The sequence below is a fragment of the Terrapene carolina genome, unplaced genomic scaffold, assembly GCF_002925995.2.
Source record: "Terrapene carolina triunguis isolate 2854851 unplaced genomic scaffold, T_m_triunguis-2.0 Scaffold31, whole genome shotgun sequence".
NCBI classification, from domain to species: domain Eukaryota; kingdom Metazoa; phylum Chordata; order Testudines; family Emydidae; genus Terrapene; species Terrapene triunguis.
Window position 1 is genome coordinate 88,698 of NW_020664382.1, and position 18,052 is coordinate 106,749.

Genomic DNA, 18,052 nt, shown 5'->3' on the forward strand with positions numbered 1-18,052 from the left:
ATCCTGTCTCATTCTGCCACTGCATGTCAGGGAAGTATAGCCTCTAGCTTCTCTTAGATAGGCCTCTATTTTTTTCTGGGGCATCTATTCTAGCTCACAAGCAACTTTATCTCACATGGCTGAGATACTTAGCAGTTTTTCACAGGACTGCTACCCCAAGACTCACCTGTCTTGCTAAAATCTCTTGTCTCTCAGTGAGAGATGCAATTCTTTGTGTAGTAGAAGCTGATTCTACTTTAACTTGAACCACTGAGGGTATTGTAGCTGTCATTGTTTAACTCTAGCACTGCTCCATAAGTTGCAGGTGACAGACTCCTAGCTCCTGTTGACTTCCCCAGCACACAGCATGGTTATTCAGACTGCTCTGGAGAGAGAATTTAGCTCTGTGGAAGTACTGTGAATTGCCGCATTTTATATATGGCCGTAATATTGTCTCCCTTTCTCTGGCTTAGTGGTAGAAACGTAGTTGGGATGCTTTGAAACCAAATGAAATGCCCTTCAGTATTAATCTCCCAAAATTTACTTAAATTAATTTTAGGAGAAACTAGCCCTTCGACAGCAGCTGAATGAGGCAAGACAACAACTACTGCAGCAGGCAGAATATTGTACAGAAATGGGAGCTGCAGTCTGTACTTTGTTATGGGGTGTCTCTAGCAATGAGGAAGCAGTTAAAAACATTCTAGGAGGGGTGAGTACTACAGATGTATACATTTTAGTGGGAATGCTTAGGTATTCTAGGTAGATAACGTTCTGTAGATAACGTATCTTAACACATAGGTGTATTTCAGTAATTGAACATATAGCAAAATAATTCTCTGAATTGTTTATTCTTTTTGGTCTATCCAATTTTTATAGTCTATAAATGGTTTAATGTAGAGCAAGCAGGGAACAAACAGTAATTTAATATTTGATGTTAAAAGACACAGATAAGAGGGACATTTTCTTCTTTCACCAGCTATCAGACTGAAAATGCAGATTACTGCCATCACAGTGTAAATAATTTTGCAAACCCACCACCAGGGGAAAAAAATCCCTCACATTACTTCAGCAATTCCCTTGCCCACTCATTCACCAATGTTCGTACCTACCAACCAGTCCTCCACGCTGCAGTGCTCATCAGAAAATGCGCAGTCTACCTCTCAGGCCATGAAACACAAAGAACAATGGGATGTTTCTTCCTCTGTTCTAGCCCACAAAATTAAAAGTGATTGTTTTAAAACCAATTTAAAATGGAGAAGAGTGATAGAGTACTATGATCGACTAAGATTCTAACCCGTGTTACTTTGGTGAAGGAAGTGCATGTTTGGAACTACTTCGCCATACTAACACATTTCATTCAAAACATCAATTATGTCACTTCCTAAGGGCAGGTCTACACTTACTTCCTGGTCTGGCCGTAAGCAATCGATCTTCTGGGATCGATTTATCGCGTCTTGTCTAGACGCGATAAATCGATCCCGGAAGTGCTCGCCGTCAACGCCGCTACTCCAGCTCGGCGAGAGGAGTACGCGGCATCGACGGGGGAGCCTGCCTGCCGCGTCTGGACCCGTGGTAAGTTCGAATTAAGGTACTTCGAATTCAGCTACGTTATTAACGTAGCTGAATTTGCGTACCTTAGTTCGAAGTGGGGGGTTAGTGTGGACCAGGCCTTTGAGGAATATTCCATGGATCATGATTTTAAAATATCTGCACTTCTTGCACATTGATAGTAATAGGCACCTAGGATATGTTGGTTAGTTTATGTGGAATATACAAATGTACAGTCAGTGCACTGCGTTAAAGTCATTATACTGAGGATGAATTGGCTACTTATTTCTCAATGCCCAGGAATCGTTTGAAAAAAAAAGGTTAAAATCATGCCAGGTGTAAATGGATGCAACTGCTCTGGAATTCTCTGGGTGACAAATGGAAATACGGTATACTCCCAATTTTCCCAAACCCTATTATCTGAACTTCTGCATGATCCAAATCCCTTCCTTGCTTCCTGGGATTTGGCTAATGGAAAGGTTCGGACAATAGAGCAGAAACCTTCAGCCATGGGAGAGGTAACCCTGCTGGTGAATGGCTCCTGGGGCAGTGCAGGGAGCCCTTTGCAGCCCCGCTGTCACAGGAGTGAGTGAGCAGGGCCATGACAGCACAGCGTCAGATGGCTCCCTGCACTGTCCTAGGGCTGGTGACACCCATTCCCTGCAGATGCAAGGTGCAGGGAATGCTGCAGTCCTGGTGGGTCAGAGCAGAGTCCTGGTCTGCTCTGCCCAGCCAGTACAGCCTCCTCCCCAGCACCTTGCAGAGGGTTCCCTGCAGTGTCACTCCTGTCCTCTTGATTATCCAAACTCCTGATTTACTGAACAAAATTCATGTCCACCATGCTATTCAGATAATTGGGAGCATACCGTATAAGATACATTTTTGGTATAAATTGACCTTAATTTGTCATTCAGTGGATGTGCAAAATGAGTATAACTTACACAGCTTTATCTTGCACTCTGTTATCAGTTGCTTTTTCTGCAATGCTGCTTCTGTCCCTGCCATATTTAAGTTGCTCATTTTACTATCACACTAAATGCCACTTAGATGAGCTCAAGTTGCACTACTTTACCATCTTTGCCAGTTTTCTGATCAGTTTGCACTCCGCATTTAACAACTTCTACCATTTATGTAACTGCTGAATTTGGCAGCTGAGTTCTAGTCACTGGAGGAGGAGTTCTGCAAGAGACAATAAACTATAGCATGTAAAGAAATATGACATGTACAGTGGGTAGAGGCAACACTTGTATCCTATTGTATGTTCCTTTCAGTATTACTTAGTGCAACCTGTGAAAGTGAATGTTTTCCCTCCGCACTTACAGAGCAAAGCAGTAAAGTTTTTCACAATCACGGGACAAACTATGGAGAGCTTTGTGAGGTCATTAGGTGAAGATACCAAACACCAAGATCTGGATTCTGATGAAAATCAGTTTGTATTAGCTTTGGCAGGGATTGTGACAAGTAAGTCAGTTTTGTATGTCAGGACTATATTCCACATGTACTGTAAGGAGCATATATTGCAGTAAATGTAGGATGATGCATATCTAGCTGTTTGACTAAATGACTGATTTTTTTAAAATGTTGGTATCATTTATGAATCACTATTCTCTTCAAGTTCTAGAAAGCTTCATTGTCTTCTAGCTGTGTTGGTTCTGCCATGCTAAGAAGAGTAAAACATCATAAAACTTAAAGTAAGTTGGTAAATATGATTCTGAATTCATCCTGGGAGCAGATCTGTTGAAAAGAAAAAGCTGCAGTTTAGATTCTCTCTCGCTATAATCACGCTTTGAAATCAGAAGTTTAGACAAGGCTTTCACTTCTAATATAATATTAGTAGAAGACATAAGCTAATTATCTCAACTTCCAGAAGGTTGATATTCCTCACAAATGGTTATTAAGGAAGCCTGATATCCTAGGGTGAGAAGTAAAAGATAGGAAGCCAAAGAACTAACTGTTTGCTCTTGGCATGGAAAAATGTTAAAAGCTGTGTGCCCCTGGAATCAACATCGTGAAAGAGGGCCAAACTATTGAGATGGAAGCATAGAGAGGATTGTGAAGAACTACACAAATTCCTAATAAAACTAGGAAAACTGGCCAAAATGATGGCAGATGAAATTCAACATTGGCAAGTACAAGATGTTCCAAATAAGAACAACAACATAAATTATTCATACACAGTAGTGGGTTCTGAATTTAATAACCTATTTTTAGAGTGGGATGGTGGTGATCTAGGTGTCACTGTGACTAGTTCATTAAGATATCTAGTAAATGTGAGTAAGATGAAAGACTATTAAGAATAATATAGAAAACATTATTTCCTTCAACAAATTAAAGGTGTGATTTTATTCTGCCTCAGATCCCTTCATTTATAAAAGCATAACAGAAATAAAGGTCCAGAGACTGACAATGACAATGTTTAGAGGTTTGTGGAATGAGGAAGGCTTCGGTGGGAGTTAAAAATAAAAATAATATTGCCAGTGACTTCAGTGCTGCTGAGATTTCACCTGGTATGTCTATTTAATTTGGAAAGGAGAATGTTTAAGGAGAAATATGGTAAAGGATACACTGTAATGAATGATTGAACCTTAATCCTGGTTTTGCAACCTTAACATTTTTAAGGTAGGTTTTTTGGATATAAATTCTTAATTATAATGAAAAAATGAAAAAACAAAACTGAATTTCCATCATGTGTAACCAGATTGGCCTACAATTTGGGTCTTCTAGGTTAGATTAGGTCTGCTCTAAATTGGGAGATTCTGGTCTCCTTGCCTCCCAACACAAGAACACGAGGGCATTTAATAAAAGTGAAAGGTAGCAAATTAAAAACTGATTAAAGGAAATACTTTTTAATTCAACATGTAATTAGACTGTGAAACTCATTGCCCCTGGCTGCTGTTGAGGCCAACAATTTAGTAAGATTGAAAGAGGGACTGGATATTTATATAGCTGAAAAGATTATCCAGATTTGTTATAGTTACTGCAAAAAAATAGTTGTTGAAGGGAGACAATATTTTATGCTTCTGGGTTTAAACCAGTTTTTATCCATTGGGGATTAGAGTGAGATCTTCATGGGATTCCATATTTGCCTGCTGTAGGTTTCTTGCACCTTTCTCTGACTCTTCTGGTGCAGGCCATTGTTGGAGACAGGATACTGAACTAGATGTATGTAAGTCTGAGCTAGTATGGGAATTCCTCTGTTTCTGTGTCTTTTAAGATACATTTCTATGACGTATGTTGTTACTTCTTCAAGTGGTATTCTCTGTCTTTAATGGGTTCATTGGGTTCAGCATCGGAAGTGTATTCATGTGAGAGCGATATTTATTGTTACTGAAATGTCTAACAAATTTGGGGCTAGCCGCCTGAAGATACAGAATGGTGAGCAGGACTTTGAACCCAACCAACATATTAGCATTAGTACAGGCCCTGAACCTATTTTAAATGCTTTTGCCCTCTCATCATCTCCATCTCTTAAAATATTAGCACATACAGTGATACTCATACTTTGACATTTGTCATTTTTTTTCATGTATAAAAATGTCAAGTGGGCATCTGTGATTTTTGTATCAAGTGTTTTCCCCAGATTTTAGATATAAAATTGTCTCGAAATTGGTTTGAAGTGGATGATGTAATAAGTTTGTTAATTATTTTTAATGCTGCTTTCTCCTTTAGAACAAATAAAGAAGAAAAAAATCTTTTATGGTGATTTTTGTAAAAATAATTATTAAGCAGGAGAGAAAAAAAGAAAACAAGACCAATGTGGAGTTTCAGAAACAGTAAACCAGTCCAGCAATGATTTACTCTTCCAAACAACCTAAACCATCAGTTGATTGCAAAATCATTGTCACACTGTCTAGAGTAGCCCACAACTGAGAGTGCCAATCTCAGGTCAGACTGTCAGAAAACAGGGCAGACCCCCCAAACTGGTAGTATATTCTATAATTAGATTTCACCACACCAGTAGCATATGTGCACTCCTGGATCACTATATTAGTCTTACCATGGAGTCACAAACAGTCCCCTTAGGCTCTCCAGCACATCTTGCTACCCAGACAAACTAGACATTGTGATGAAAGGTTATTAAAACCAAAAATCACCTCACATTAGTACTCCCAATTCCAAAGGAACGGTCACTTTTCCCTAGTCAATGGATACTCTCAATCTTGCACCAAAAACACTGGCAGCCAATTTCTCAAGTAATCTAATTAAAGGTTTATTAGCTAAGAAAAAAAAATGAGTTATTGAGAAGTTAAAGCAGGTAAAACACATTAACTGGTGAGTCTAAGTTTGTACATCCAAATCAGTAGCAGAGATGTAGTAATCTGCTAGCTTTCCCTAAGGCTCTCAGGGTTTATCCAAATAATTCTGGGGATCTCTGTCTACTTGCTCAGTATTCAACCCTGTTAGAATCCAAACAGTTCAGATATTCAGGATCATTCCCTGGATCCATTCTTATAGCTGTCTTCCCCGGAAAGCAATTTGGCAAATGTTTCCATTACAGAATGGGCTTTTCCTTGGTTGACTAAATGCAGACTGGGTCTGTGGATTTCCCATTGTCGAACACAATGACCCATGCTTTGAAGTTAGCATGCTTCTTCATTTATATTTCCAAGGCTTCAATCCCATTTGATGGGCAATCCAATTACAGAGATATACACAATGCATTTAGTTACAGCAATCCAAACAATCTTTCATTAGTTTTCATGAAGTTTACACATCAATTAAATTCTCACTAACATAAACTTTTGATCTAGGGTTAATTAAGTACAGGGTATACATAATGTAATGCGATAGTAAACAACAGATTATAGGTAAGTGAAGACAATAACATTAAAATTTCTTTGGTATTCAAACCACAAGTGAATTGGCCTATGGCTTTGATTTGAGCTGGTCTCTCAGCATCAAGCTGAAGTGGTCTGTCAGTGTCACAGTCATTACTTAAAAGCACCCTGCAAATGTTAAAAAACCAGCAGTAAAAAGAGCAAATAGGAAAAAAGATGCCTAATACCACCTGCCAGATTTTGTTACAGTAAATCCATTCCAGACGAGGGTTGTAATTTCTAAAATGTCGCGTTTTTGCACTTATTTCTCTTTCTTTCCGCTCTACTGTTGGTGAATATATATTCTCCCTTTTTTAACCATTTTGTGATTGATAATATAGCAAGACTACATGTATATATTCTCATAATTTTGTCATGTTAATGTGAGGATTACAATATATTTTCTCTTTAAGGGTTCAGTGTGTCAGAATACACTGCAATGGGCCTGATCCTCATCTCACTTACTCCAGTTTTACACCTGCCATGACTCTGTAGGTTTCAGTCAAGTTAGGAGCCTGAGGAGAGTCAGGCTCATTTTTTTTAAAAGCAAGCTGCTGTAATGTTGTTTCATTCCTCACTGCTTAACATTTGAACTTGTTTTGCTTCCTATAGTACAAGAAGTTTATTCAAGAGAAAACTTTACCCGTAGCAGAGTAATAGTCTTTCTGCATTTTTTGCCTATTGTGTTGTCCACTGCATAAGGAAGCACTCCTACAAGAGCAGGGAAGATCTTGCAAATTGACCTCTGTTGCTGCTTTAGATGTGTACTCTAGCCGGGAACGTAGGGGGAATAAATATAAAACAATCTACATCAGTAGTGGGCAACTCGCAGCCCCGTGGGCTGCATGCGACCCATCAGGGTAAGCTGATTGCAGGCCGTGAGACATTTTGCGGACGCTGAGTGTCCACAGCATGGCCCCGTGCAGCTCCCAGTGGCCGCGGTTCACCGTTCCCGGCCAATGGGAGCTGCAGGAAGCTGCAGGCCGCAGGGACATGCTGGCTGCCTCTTCCCGCAGCTCCCATGGGCCGGGAACGGCGAACTGCGTCCACTGGGAGCTGCGGGGGGCTGTGCCTGCGGACGTTGAGCCTCCGCAAATTGTCTCGCGGCCCGCAATCAGCTTACCCTGATGGGCCACAGGTTGCCCACCACTGATCTACATCTTCCTTCCTTTAAAACTGAGACCATTAGGATCAACTTTGCATTATTTCCACAGATGCTGCCAGTTCAGAGCTTTTTGAATCATACCTGTTTCATAACTCATTGCATTACAAATTTTGCTACGGAGCCACCCTGAATACATATTTTAATGAACAATGTATAATTATAAACAGGTGTTTTGACTGCTAGGTATTGTTTACTGCTTCAGTAACATATTATACAATTCCGTATTGACTCTGTCTCTACATTTAGGGAAAGGTTTATAGATGTTACAGCTCAGTCTTCACAGTTCCTACAGGTAGTTAATATTTGATTGTATTAGATACAAACTAATTTTCCTGTTTTTTGGAATGTGATTTTTATTATTTTATTTTGTGTTCTGTTGTAGATGTTGCTGCATTGGCATGTGGCCGTGAATTCCTGGTGAATTCAAATCGGGTGTTGTTGGACACAATGATGCAGCTTCTGGGAGACATGAAGCCAGGACTCTGTACCAAACTGAAAGTGTATGAAGGCCAGATATTTTTAAAATGAAGCATGTTATCTTACAATGTAGACCATTATTACTACAGCTCTTTACCTAATGATCCTGTTAAGGATCTGCCCCCATCAGAGCGCCCACTTTGGATGCTACTTGGAAAGTAGCATTCATACAGATCCGGTCCTTTTAGCAGGAGCATTTGGTGACAGTCTAGCGGTGGAGGGCTCTCAGCCCTCGTTTTGGCTATATCTCCCCTTTTCCAGAGTAACAGGTGAAACAATCCAAAGGCTACAAAAGGGAAAAATAAAAAGGAAAACTTGTAGGTCTCCAGCACAAGTTATCGGATACAGTCCCTTCCTCCTTTTGGCACAGGAGATCTGTGTTCCCTTTTTGTGAGGACCGAGATTCTGCTAGCTATCAGGCTTCTTCCTGGGAGTTGGGAAACTTAACAGTCTGCTCCCCTTCAGGGCTGCCCACTACTGAGTGGAGCTTACTCCTTTCAAACTCCTCCATTGCTGGCATGACTTGCAGGTGTGGTGTGATGAGGCTTCTCCAGCCCAAAGCAGTGCCTTAACCGCCTCCATAATGGGGTAGGGTTTACGTATCCTCCCTCTCAAGGCAGGGCCAAGGGTGCCATCCCCTGTGCTGGAATTGCTGTCTTGTGAAAAAAAGTCAGCATTTTGATGTGCCTTATCAGGTCAGTTGAGTACCTGGAAGCTATAGGGTTGTAGCGGATTATCCTTGGATTGGTGTCTTTCATGGTGTTCAGACGCCTAAGTGGAGTGTGGCCTATGATTTTTTTTAAAAAAGGGTTTCCCAGCAGATAGTATCCACTGAATCCACAGCCCATTTCGCTGCCAATGCCGCCTTCTTGATCACGGAGAATATTTTCTCTCTGGGGAACAACTTTTGGTTGTTGTACAATACCAGATGTCCTTCCCCCTCATGTTTTTGCAAAAGGATCAACCTTAGTCCTATATGTGAGGCATTTATTTGCAGAATAAATCTTTTTGAAAAGTGTGGATTAAAAAGCACTGGCTCCTTACATAAATGCTCCTTTGGTGTCCTAAATGCTTTATCGCAGGCTTTTCAACCACTGGACCCTTTCTGGGCATCTGTCCTTTACGAGATCTGTGAGGAGGGCCACGGTAGTGGTGAATCCCAGCACAAAACGTTGATAACAGCCTGCAACTCACAAGTGCCATAATTGGTTGGGTTTTTTTGTCGTGGGAACAGGACAATCTATCAAGGCTTGGACCTTGTTCAATAGGGGTCGTAGTTGGCTTTCTCTCATGGTGTAGCCCAGGGGTCGGCAACCTTTCAGAAGTGGTGTGCTGAGTCTTCATTTATTCACTTTAATTTAAGGTTTCGCATGCCGGTAATACATTTTAATGTTTTTTAGAAGGTCTCTCTCTATAAATCTATATATTATATAACTAAACTACTGTTGTATGTAAAGTAAACAAGGTTTTCAAAATGTTTAAGAAGTTTCATTTAAAATTAAATTAAAATGCTGATCTTACGCTGCCGGCCTGCTCAGCCCGCTGTCGGTCTGGGTTTCCGTTCACCTAGGCCGGCAGCGGGCTGAGCGGGGCCTGCGGCCGGAACCCTGGCTGGCAAGGGGCTAGCAGCCAGAACCCCAGGTTGGCAGTGGGCTGAGCGGGGCCGGCGGCCGGGACCCCAGCTGGCAAGAGGCTAGCAGCCAGAACCCCAGACTGGCAGCGGGCTGAGCGGGGCCAGCAGCCAGAACCCCAGACCGGCAGTGGGCTGAGCGGGGCCGGCGGCCGGGACCCCAGACCAGCAGCCAGCTGAGCGGCTCAGCCCGCTGCTGGTCTGGGGTTCTGGCTGCTGGCTCCTGCCAGCCAGGGTCCCAGCTGCCGGCCCCTCTCAGCCCACTGCCGGTCTGGGGTCCCGGCCCTGCCCATGTAGAGTGGGTACCTACCTTCTCCCTGGTTCTGGCCCATTCTCTTCCTCTCTCTGCACTGAGCTGAGGGTGAGGGTGCACTGAGCACAGGGCTGGGGGTGAAGGAGCAGGCTGGGGGTTGGGGTGCAGGGTCTGGCCAGGAGCTAGAATGAGGGAGGGGGCTCAGGGTTGGGGCAGGAGGTTTGGGTGTGGAGCGCTTACCTGGGCAGCTCCCATTTGGTGCGAGGGGTGCAAGTGGGAATGTGGGGGGGTGCAGGAGCTCCCGTTTGGTGCTCAGGGTGGGGTTGTGGGGGGTGCAAGAGTCAGGGCATGGGGTGTAGGGGGGCTGGGTATGTTTGGGGAGTGCAGGAGTCAGGGCAGGGTATGTATGAGGAGGGTGCAGGAGTCAGGGCTGGGGGCGTGTGAGGGGGGTGCAGGAGTCAGGGCATAGGGTGTGGGGGGCTGGGTATGTGTGGGGGGTGCCAGAGTCAGGGCTGGGGTCATGGGGGGGTGTAGGGGTCAGGGCAGAGGGGTGGGCTGGGATTGGGGGGGTGCTCCCAGCCCCCTGCCCTGAGCGGCTCATGGCAGGGGGCTAGAGGGATACGCCCTGATTCCACCCCCCTTCCCCAAGGCCCTGCTCCTGCCTCTTCTCCGCCTCCTTCCCGGTCTGAGCAGCGATGGCGCTGGGGCTCCTCTTCTCCCCTCCCTCGCAAGGGCCATCGGCGGCAGGGAGGGAGAGGAGGCAGGGCACGACGCAGCACGCTGAGGGAAGAGGCTGGGGAGGGGGAAGCTTGGCTGCCGGCGGAGCCTGCCCTACAGCAGCAGCCGGCAGGACCAAGCTTGCTTCTGCCCCCTGCCCCCGCCAGAGAGAGCGGTAGGTGGGTGGCGGAGAAGAGCAGGCTGGGCCGGGCAGGATTTTTAATGGCATGCTGTTGCCTGCCGGGGTCCCAGCCATTGGTCCTGCTCAGCTGAGCAGGGCCAGCGGCGGCCGCAGCATACCATTAAAAATCGGCTCACGTGCCGTCTTTGTCATGCGTGCCATAGGTTGCTGACCCCTGGTGTAGCCTAAGTACATGACATTGCGGTTCCCGGCCTTACTTCATCTGCGAGGAACTGGAGCGCTGCTGTGACCGTTCTTAAGCGACTGTCCCAGTCCTGGCTGGAGAGAACTATATCATCTAAGTAGGACACTGCATATTGCCCATGCAGCAACAAGATTCGGTCCGTTAGCTTCTGGAAAGTTTCTGCTGCCTCAGAGTGACCAAAAACATTTCTTGGACTTGATATAGACCAGTGGTGGGCCGTAGGTTGCGCACCACTGATATAGACCAAAGGATGTGGAAAAAGCTGTTTTTCCCCCAGTTTCTGGCAAAGGTATTTTCCAGTACCCTTTTGTGAGCTCTAAAGTGGATATATATCTGGCAGCTCTCAGCCATTGTAATAGTTCATTCACTGTTGGCTTTGGCTATGCATTAAATTTTGAAATCACATTGACCTTTTGAAAATCAGTGCAGAAACATGTCATGCCAACAAGTTTTGGCACTAGCACAGTACTCCTCCATTCACTGAGTGATTCTTTTACTACTCTATGCCTCCTTTGGATGCCACTTGGAAAGTAGCAGTCACACAAATCCAGTCCTTTTAGCAGGAATGTTCAGTGACAGTCTAGTGGAGGTGGGCTCTCAGCCCTCCTTCTGGCAGTTTCTCCCCTTTTCAGAGTCACAGGTGAAACAAACAATCCGAAGGCAGCAAAAGAAGTTAAAGGCTATGTCTGTACTACCCACCGGATCGGTGGGCAGCGATTGATCCAGCGGGGGTCAGTTTATCACATCTAGTCTAGACGTGATAAATCGACCCCCGAGCACTCTCCTGTTGACTCCTATACTCCACCGGCATGAGAGGCGCAGGCAGAGTCGACAGGGGAGTGGCAGCAGTCATCTTAGATCGATTCCCCCCACCCCAGTGTAGACCAGGCCAAAGAAAGGAGCCAAGAAAAAAAGAAAAGATATAGGCAGTTCTGACCAGGATATTGACCTCTTTCTTCAGAGAGGCCCTGGATGGGTTATAGTCCACCTTAGAATCCTCTGGGTCTCCAGCAAAAGCTATAGGATAAGTCTCTTCCTCCTTTTAGCACAGGAGATCTGTGTTTCCTTTTTGTGAGGGCAGAGGTTGCACTAGACATCAGGCCTTCCTGGGAGCTGGGAAGCATGGCACCCTGCATTCATCCAGTGCTGTCCACTATTGAGGGGAACTTCCTCCTTTGAGGCTCCTTGTCCATTCCTGGCATGACTTGCAGGTGCTGCAGGATGGGGCTACTCCAGCCCCAAGCAGCTCCCTAACTCCTTCCATGCTGGTGTGGGGTTTACACACCACGTCACAGATTCATTCATTATTTACTTTACTGGAGAGGAAATATGTCCATTGGAAATAATATTCACAGCATCCATTCCTCACAAATATACTAGGTGTGGTTACAAGGCTGGTGGCTGCATACCGATTACCCTCAGCCAGTGTTGCAGGCACATCAGTGTCTCTGCAAGGTCTATCAAGCACCAGAATAATAGGCAATGTGGAGATGTGCCCATCACTGCCTTGGGAAGAGGTAGAGTTGCTGGGATGAATGGTATTTAAGGGAGGCTCGAGTATTAAAGTAGGGAAAAGAAGTGAGAGAAATGTAGGACTCACCCTGTATCGCCATCCAAAATGAAAAATAATCTGTTAAAATACTATGCCTGGTTAGTTAAATAAATAGCTTACATATGTACCAAATGTGCATTTGTCTTAGGCCAGCAAAGCGTAAATGACCTCCTGCCACCTTATTACTCACAAGCTGCTATCATCAACATTGGTAAAGGGGTGTCTGTAAAGAAGCCCTGTGAGACAAATGAATCTATGATGCTATGAAATATTGTAAAGAAAATACTATGATACACAATCCAAAAAGGGAAAAAGTCAGACTTTCCAGTAAATGAAGAAATGAAACACATTAACATTCTTTGCCATTTTCTGAGCAATATTACTAATTGAAGCAAGTTGTACCTGGCAGGTATGAAATTCAGCTTATCTTAGACATATGTATATGGCGCTTGGATACTATAGGGATTGGGAGCCTTAATATGGTGATTGTGAGTATTAAGATACAGTAAATTAATAAGATCAATACTGTTGATGTGAATAATCTTTGATTGATGTATGCAGTATTTTATTTTAGTAGATATTTGAATGTTGATCTGTGAAAAAGCATAAATATTGAATGACCATGTTATTAATGATTTGTTATTTATGTATATTATTACGGAGTGCCTTAGCATTACTTAATGTCTATCATGCTGTTTCCCAAGCAAAGGGTTTGGAAGTCAACATTCAAAATAGGATAGCCAACTTTCATATTATTTGGTATTTTTCTGAAAGCCCCAATTTCTGAAGTCATATGATTATGTGAGAATCACAACTTTCATTTTTTTAAAATTCAAGTTTCTAGCCCTCATGATTGCGGAGAAAAGCTTGAAAATGTGACCTCTGAAGCAGTTGTTCTCAAACTTTTGTACTGGTGACCCCTTTCACACAGCAAGCCTCTGAGTGCGACCCTCCCTTATAAGTATATTAAAAAGTGTTTTTAATTTAACACCATTATAAATGCTGGGAGCAAAGTGGGGTTTGGGGTGAAGGCTGACAGCTCACAACCCCCCGTGTAATAACCTCATGACCCCCTGAGGGGTCACGACCCCCAGTTTGAGAACCCCTGCTCTAAAGACTCAAAATCCATAAGGCAAATAAAAAGAGCCCAGACTTCTACAAATCTTTTGATTGTTAAGCCAAAATTATGAGCTTTGGGGGCTGGCTCTTGATTTTTGAACACTTGGCAATATTGTCATCATTCAGTGTTTCAAGGGCTTCCTTTTGTAAATGAGTTTAAAAAATAAGTTCTTTATTGTAAAGACAACTAAAGCTGATTGCCAAACAGTTTCTCATAGTGGTGTAATCTCCAGCTACCTCGCAACAGCCATTTGAAAACATGTGCAAGTCAATCCTACAGACAAACCAAACCAAAGACTCAACAGGGGACATCTAGTTTGTAGAATATCAGTATATAAAGTCCATCAAACTGGGTTAGCATACAGCCTAGAAGAGGCACTGCACAAATTAATTTTACAGCAGTGCTACAATAAATTTTACAGTATCTTACATAATGCAATGATCATCTTTGATCCTATTTATATTCTTCATTCGATGAAGACTACTTCCTAATATTTGGTGTTGTGACAGATATTTATGCTTGTTTGCTGATCAAGGTGGCTGGATTCATGTATGATTTGGATTCAAACCAAAGAGTCATCACAAACCTGTTTTAAGTGACAAAAAACATTCTGTTCCCACTCGTGCCTTGAAACCTGGCTCTTGGGTTAGAGAGTTTGATAGTCAAACTTGTGAGGCCTGCACAGGTTGTCACACAATTTATTTTTAAGAAACCAGTACAAGTAAAAGCTGTAGAAACAAGTGTGAGTCCAGATTCCGAAATCAAATGACATCTTTTCTACTGACCAAAGGAAATACTGGTTTGAAACATTTTGGGTTTTTTTTCAACTAATTACTTTATAAATAAGTGTAGCTACTTCAGAGATGTGGTGACTAAGTTATGCATTTCCAATTTTTGTTACTTGGAGGATGGGGGGAAATAACAAAAATAAGAGTGAGAGGAATATATCGTATATACTCATTCATTAGCCCGTTCGTTTATAAGCCGACCCCCCAAGATGGATAAGGAAAATAGCAAAAACTGTATGACCCTTTCATAAGCCGACCCTATATTTCAGTTGGAAAACTTTGGCTCCCAGTCTGTCAGGGTAAGCCGCTGGAGGGTCGGGACATTTTGTTTACCTGGAGCGTCTGCAGGCATGGAGCCTCTCAGCTCCCAATGGGAACGGTGAACTGTGGCCACAGGGAGCTGAGGGGCTCCATGCCTGCAGATGCTCCAGGTAAACAAAACGACAGTGTATTAGATATTCAATTAATGATTCCATAGAGCAGGGATCGGCAACCTTTGGCACGCGGCTCGCCAGAGTAAGCACTCTGGCGGGCCGGGCCGGTTTGTTTACCTGCCGTATCCAGAGGTTTGGCCGATCACGGCTCCCACTGGCCGTGGTTTGCCGCTCCAGGCCAATGTGGGAAGCGGCGCGGGCCAAGGGATGTGCTGGCCACCGCTTCCTGCAGCCCCCATTGGCCTGGAGCGGCGAACCGCGGCCAATGGGAGCCGCGATTGGCCGAACCTGCGGACGCGGCAGGTAAACAAACCGCCCCGCCAGAGTGCTTACCCTGGTGAGCCGCGTGCCAAAGGTTGCCGATCCCTGCCATAGAGTTTAAAATCATTAAATTTTGGTGTAGACATGTTTATAAGCCGACCCCCGCTTTTTGATGCGTCAATTTTTTACCAAAAATATTTGGCTTATGAACAAGTATATACGGTAATAATAGGGAGAAGAGCAAAGGAAAAACAGTGTGTTTATGTAGAGAGAATATAAGGAGCAGTAGAGCTGAAAGTGGCATAAAGAGTTTTTCCACATTATGGTGGTGTTAATAATACATTATTAATTTGGGCTTAGATCTTCTGAGTGGCTAGCAAAATGGGTTTAAAACTCAGAAACTTTCTTCTTCTTCTTCTCCCCACAACATTCCAACATTTTTAGCTCACCACAGCCAGTCCCTCTGCTCCACACAAAACAAACAAGCGAAAGAAAAATACAAACTAGCAGTGTCCTTTTACATCATTTTTAATCTGTTTGACATTTTCATTGAGGAACAGATTGAAAGACCATGTCCAAAGATATTAACCTTTTCTGTTGTAAATGTTTGCATTTTCATTCTGCTGCATAAACATTAAATGTAATTTGACTTTAAAAATGTGTGTGTGATGCCATGTCAAATTTTCTGATATATAAATAAAAGATGTTTTTTCTAACTGCTAGTCCCAGAGACTCAACCTGTGATCTGAAAGCTAAGCTGGGTTCTTTCCTTTTCAGACATCAACACCAAAAATAAAAAGGCCAACAGAAGCCTTCAGTTACATCCTATGAAAACCCACTGAAGGCTTGTGGGGTTGCACAGGTGTTAAGGTATTTGGAGGCAGTGAAGTTATGCAGGTATAACTGAGAGCATCATTTGGTTTACATCATCTTTGTGACTGCTGGTGATGTGTGCAAAGGCAAGAGTGCATTTTGACTCAGATGCAGATTGAATTTGCAGGGCTGGCAATTAAAAAAAAAAATCTTTTTGCCTGTAGACTGAGCAAATTTGATGTGGAATCCATAAGGCACAATAGATCCATGATGAAATTTAAGAGTCAAAAATACATTTTTCACAGTATAGCCACAGTTTAAGGACCAAATTGTCTGGCCCTGTGTGAATGCGAAGGTGTTTGGGGGAGCACATGGAGACATTGACAGGGACAGTACTGTATGGCTGGTGGGTGCAAGTACTGAACTAGGCTGGCACTGTCAGGAATGATCCTCTCTGAACTGGTGAAGGACTCCTAAACACATTTCAGAGGGTGGCAGAACAGTGGCATCCTTCTCAGTTCCCCTATACAGGAACGGATGAGTTCCCATCCTGTCACATTATGGGGGTCGTGTTAAGTTGTACTTGCAGGGGCCCTGGGTAGATGCTTGAAGAAGGATGGCTTAAGTCGTTTCCATATGCCAGGGACAGATTCTGTGCTGTACTTTCCGGGAGGTGCAGCCCAGGGGCAGTGGTGGCTTTACATCACCGTTTCATCCTCTGGGTTCTGGGCTGCTGCCAGGGCCCCTGGTATAAATTAGAGCAGCCCTGCAGCAGTCCAGAATCCCTTGGAGTACTCTGCGCTGTGGGTATGTCCCCTCCCTCCATTTCTGCTCTGGTGCTAGGGCTGATGAGGGAGGCTGCATAAGTCCTATGCTGCTCCTATTTCAGGGGACTTCTCCAACCTCTTGCAAGTCCTATATGTTGCCAGAACTGGGGCCGGAATCGTCCCCTTCACTCTTGACATGTGGATTGGCAGTCAGCTGAGAATACAGCACACTCAAGGCTTGTTGCTTTTCTGTGGCTGCAACAGTTACTCTTAGTGGCTTATATATGTTGGGCCTGAATTTTGCCTGGCTTCTTCATGCCTAAGCAAGGGTGAGCAGGGCAACAAGAAGTGTGTCTTCTCCCATAATACCCCCTTACCTTCTGCACAGACGCCAGTCACACAGTCCTTACGAGTCCCTTCAGCACAAAGACTATTAGAGTCCAGTGCTGTTGCTAGCACTAGACTTAGTGTGAGATGAAAAAAAGATGGGTGTGGCCCCAACCCTGTCCACAACAGCCAGTGGAGTTGGATCAGTATGGTGGCAGAGGATACCACTGTGCCTTCTTTAAGGATGGCACTCCAGGAGGCATTGTGTCTGCTTGGGATAATTTCCTGGTCCCACTGGCTATTAAGACACATTGTTTGGCAAAGAGTAAAAATTTTATTAAGATGATGTTTTAAAAAAAAGTGAACGGTACAGAGTTTAAGCGTAGAAGTTTCAGGTTATCAGGGAATAACGTACAGATTATCAAGGGGTGCGAAGTTCGATTTAAGATCGGATGGCGTAAGGAATACATCATCTGCAATATACTACAATGGAGTCTCACCTTTTCTCTCTTAATAACCTCTCTGTCGGATTTTCTTTTAGAGTGTGCTTTACCTATAGCCTGATCCTTTAAAGTGTTGAGTGACCTCAGCTCCCACTGAAGTCAGGATGCTCAGCACCTCTTAGATTCGGGACCTCTCCTTTGTCAGGATGTCTTCCAGAGAACAGATTTATCCTAATAAGGAGAATGATTGACTGCTGCTTTAATTGGTATAGAATTAGCATAAACTTTGTTTGACAGGGACACGAGTGGCCAGTGTTGGATGATTAAGAGATGCATAGCTAGGTATTAAAGTTGTGAAATTCCAAGCTGCTCTCTTTTTTTTAATACAGAAGTTGTCAAAGATCAAAAGAAGAATGAATGAAATGCAGCAAATTTCATTTAGTTCTTTTGATTCAGTATAGTAATTGTTATAAAATCTTTGCAGCCTTTTATTTTTTTTTAAGTGGCCCTTTCATTTGTTGAGACAAGCGGCTTAATCAGGATGATAGGCCGCCTTCTGGGGAGTCCCAGTTAAG

At 43.6% G+C, this 18,052-nt stretch overlaps 1 protein-coding gene across 2 annotated transcripts in view; it reads left to right on the forward strand.

Annotated features, from left to right (window-relative positions):
* LOC112119852 (heat shock factor 2-binding protein) overlaps window positions 1-18,052 on the forward strand; it is a 45,921-nt gene that overhangs the window by 17,194 nt on the left and 10,675 nt on the right. For both annotated transcript variants that reach the window (XM_026651739.1, XM_026651746.1), the window contains exons 4-6: window positions 539-688; window positions 2,850-2,988; window positions 7,892-8,009. In XM_026651739.1, the coding sequence (XP_026507524.1) occupies window positions 539-688; window positions 2,850-2,988; window positions 7,892-8,009 (407 nt within the window). The remainder of the gene's footprint in view (window positions 1-538; window positions 689-2,849; window positions 2,989-7,891; window positions 8,010-18,052) is intronic.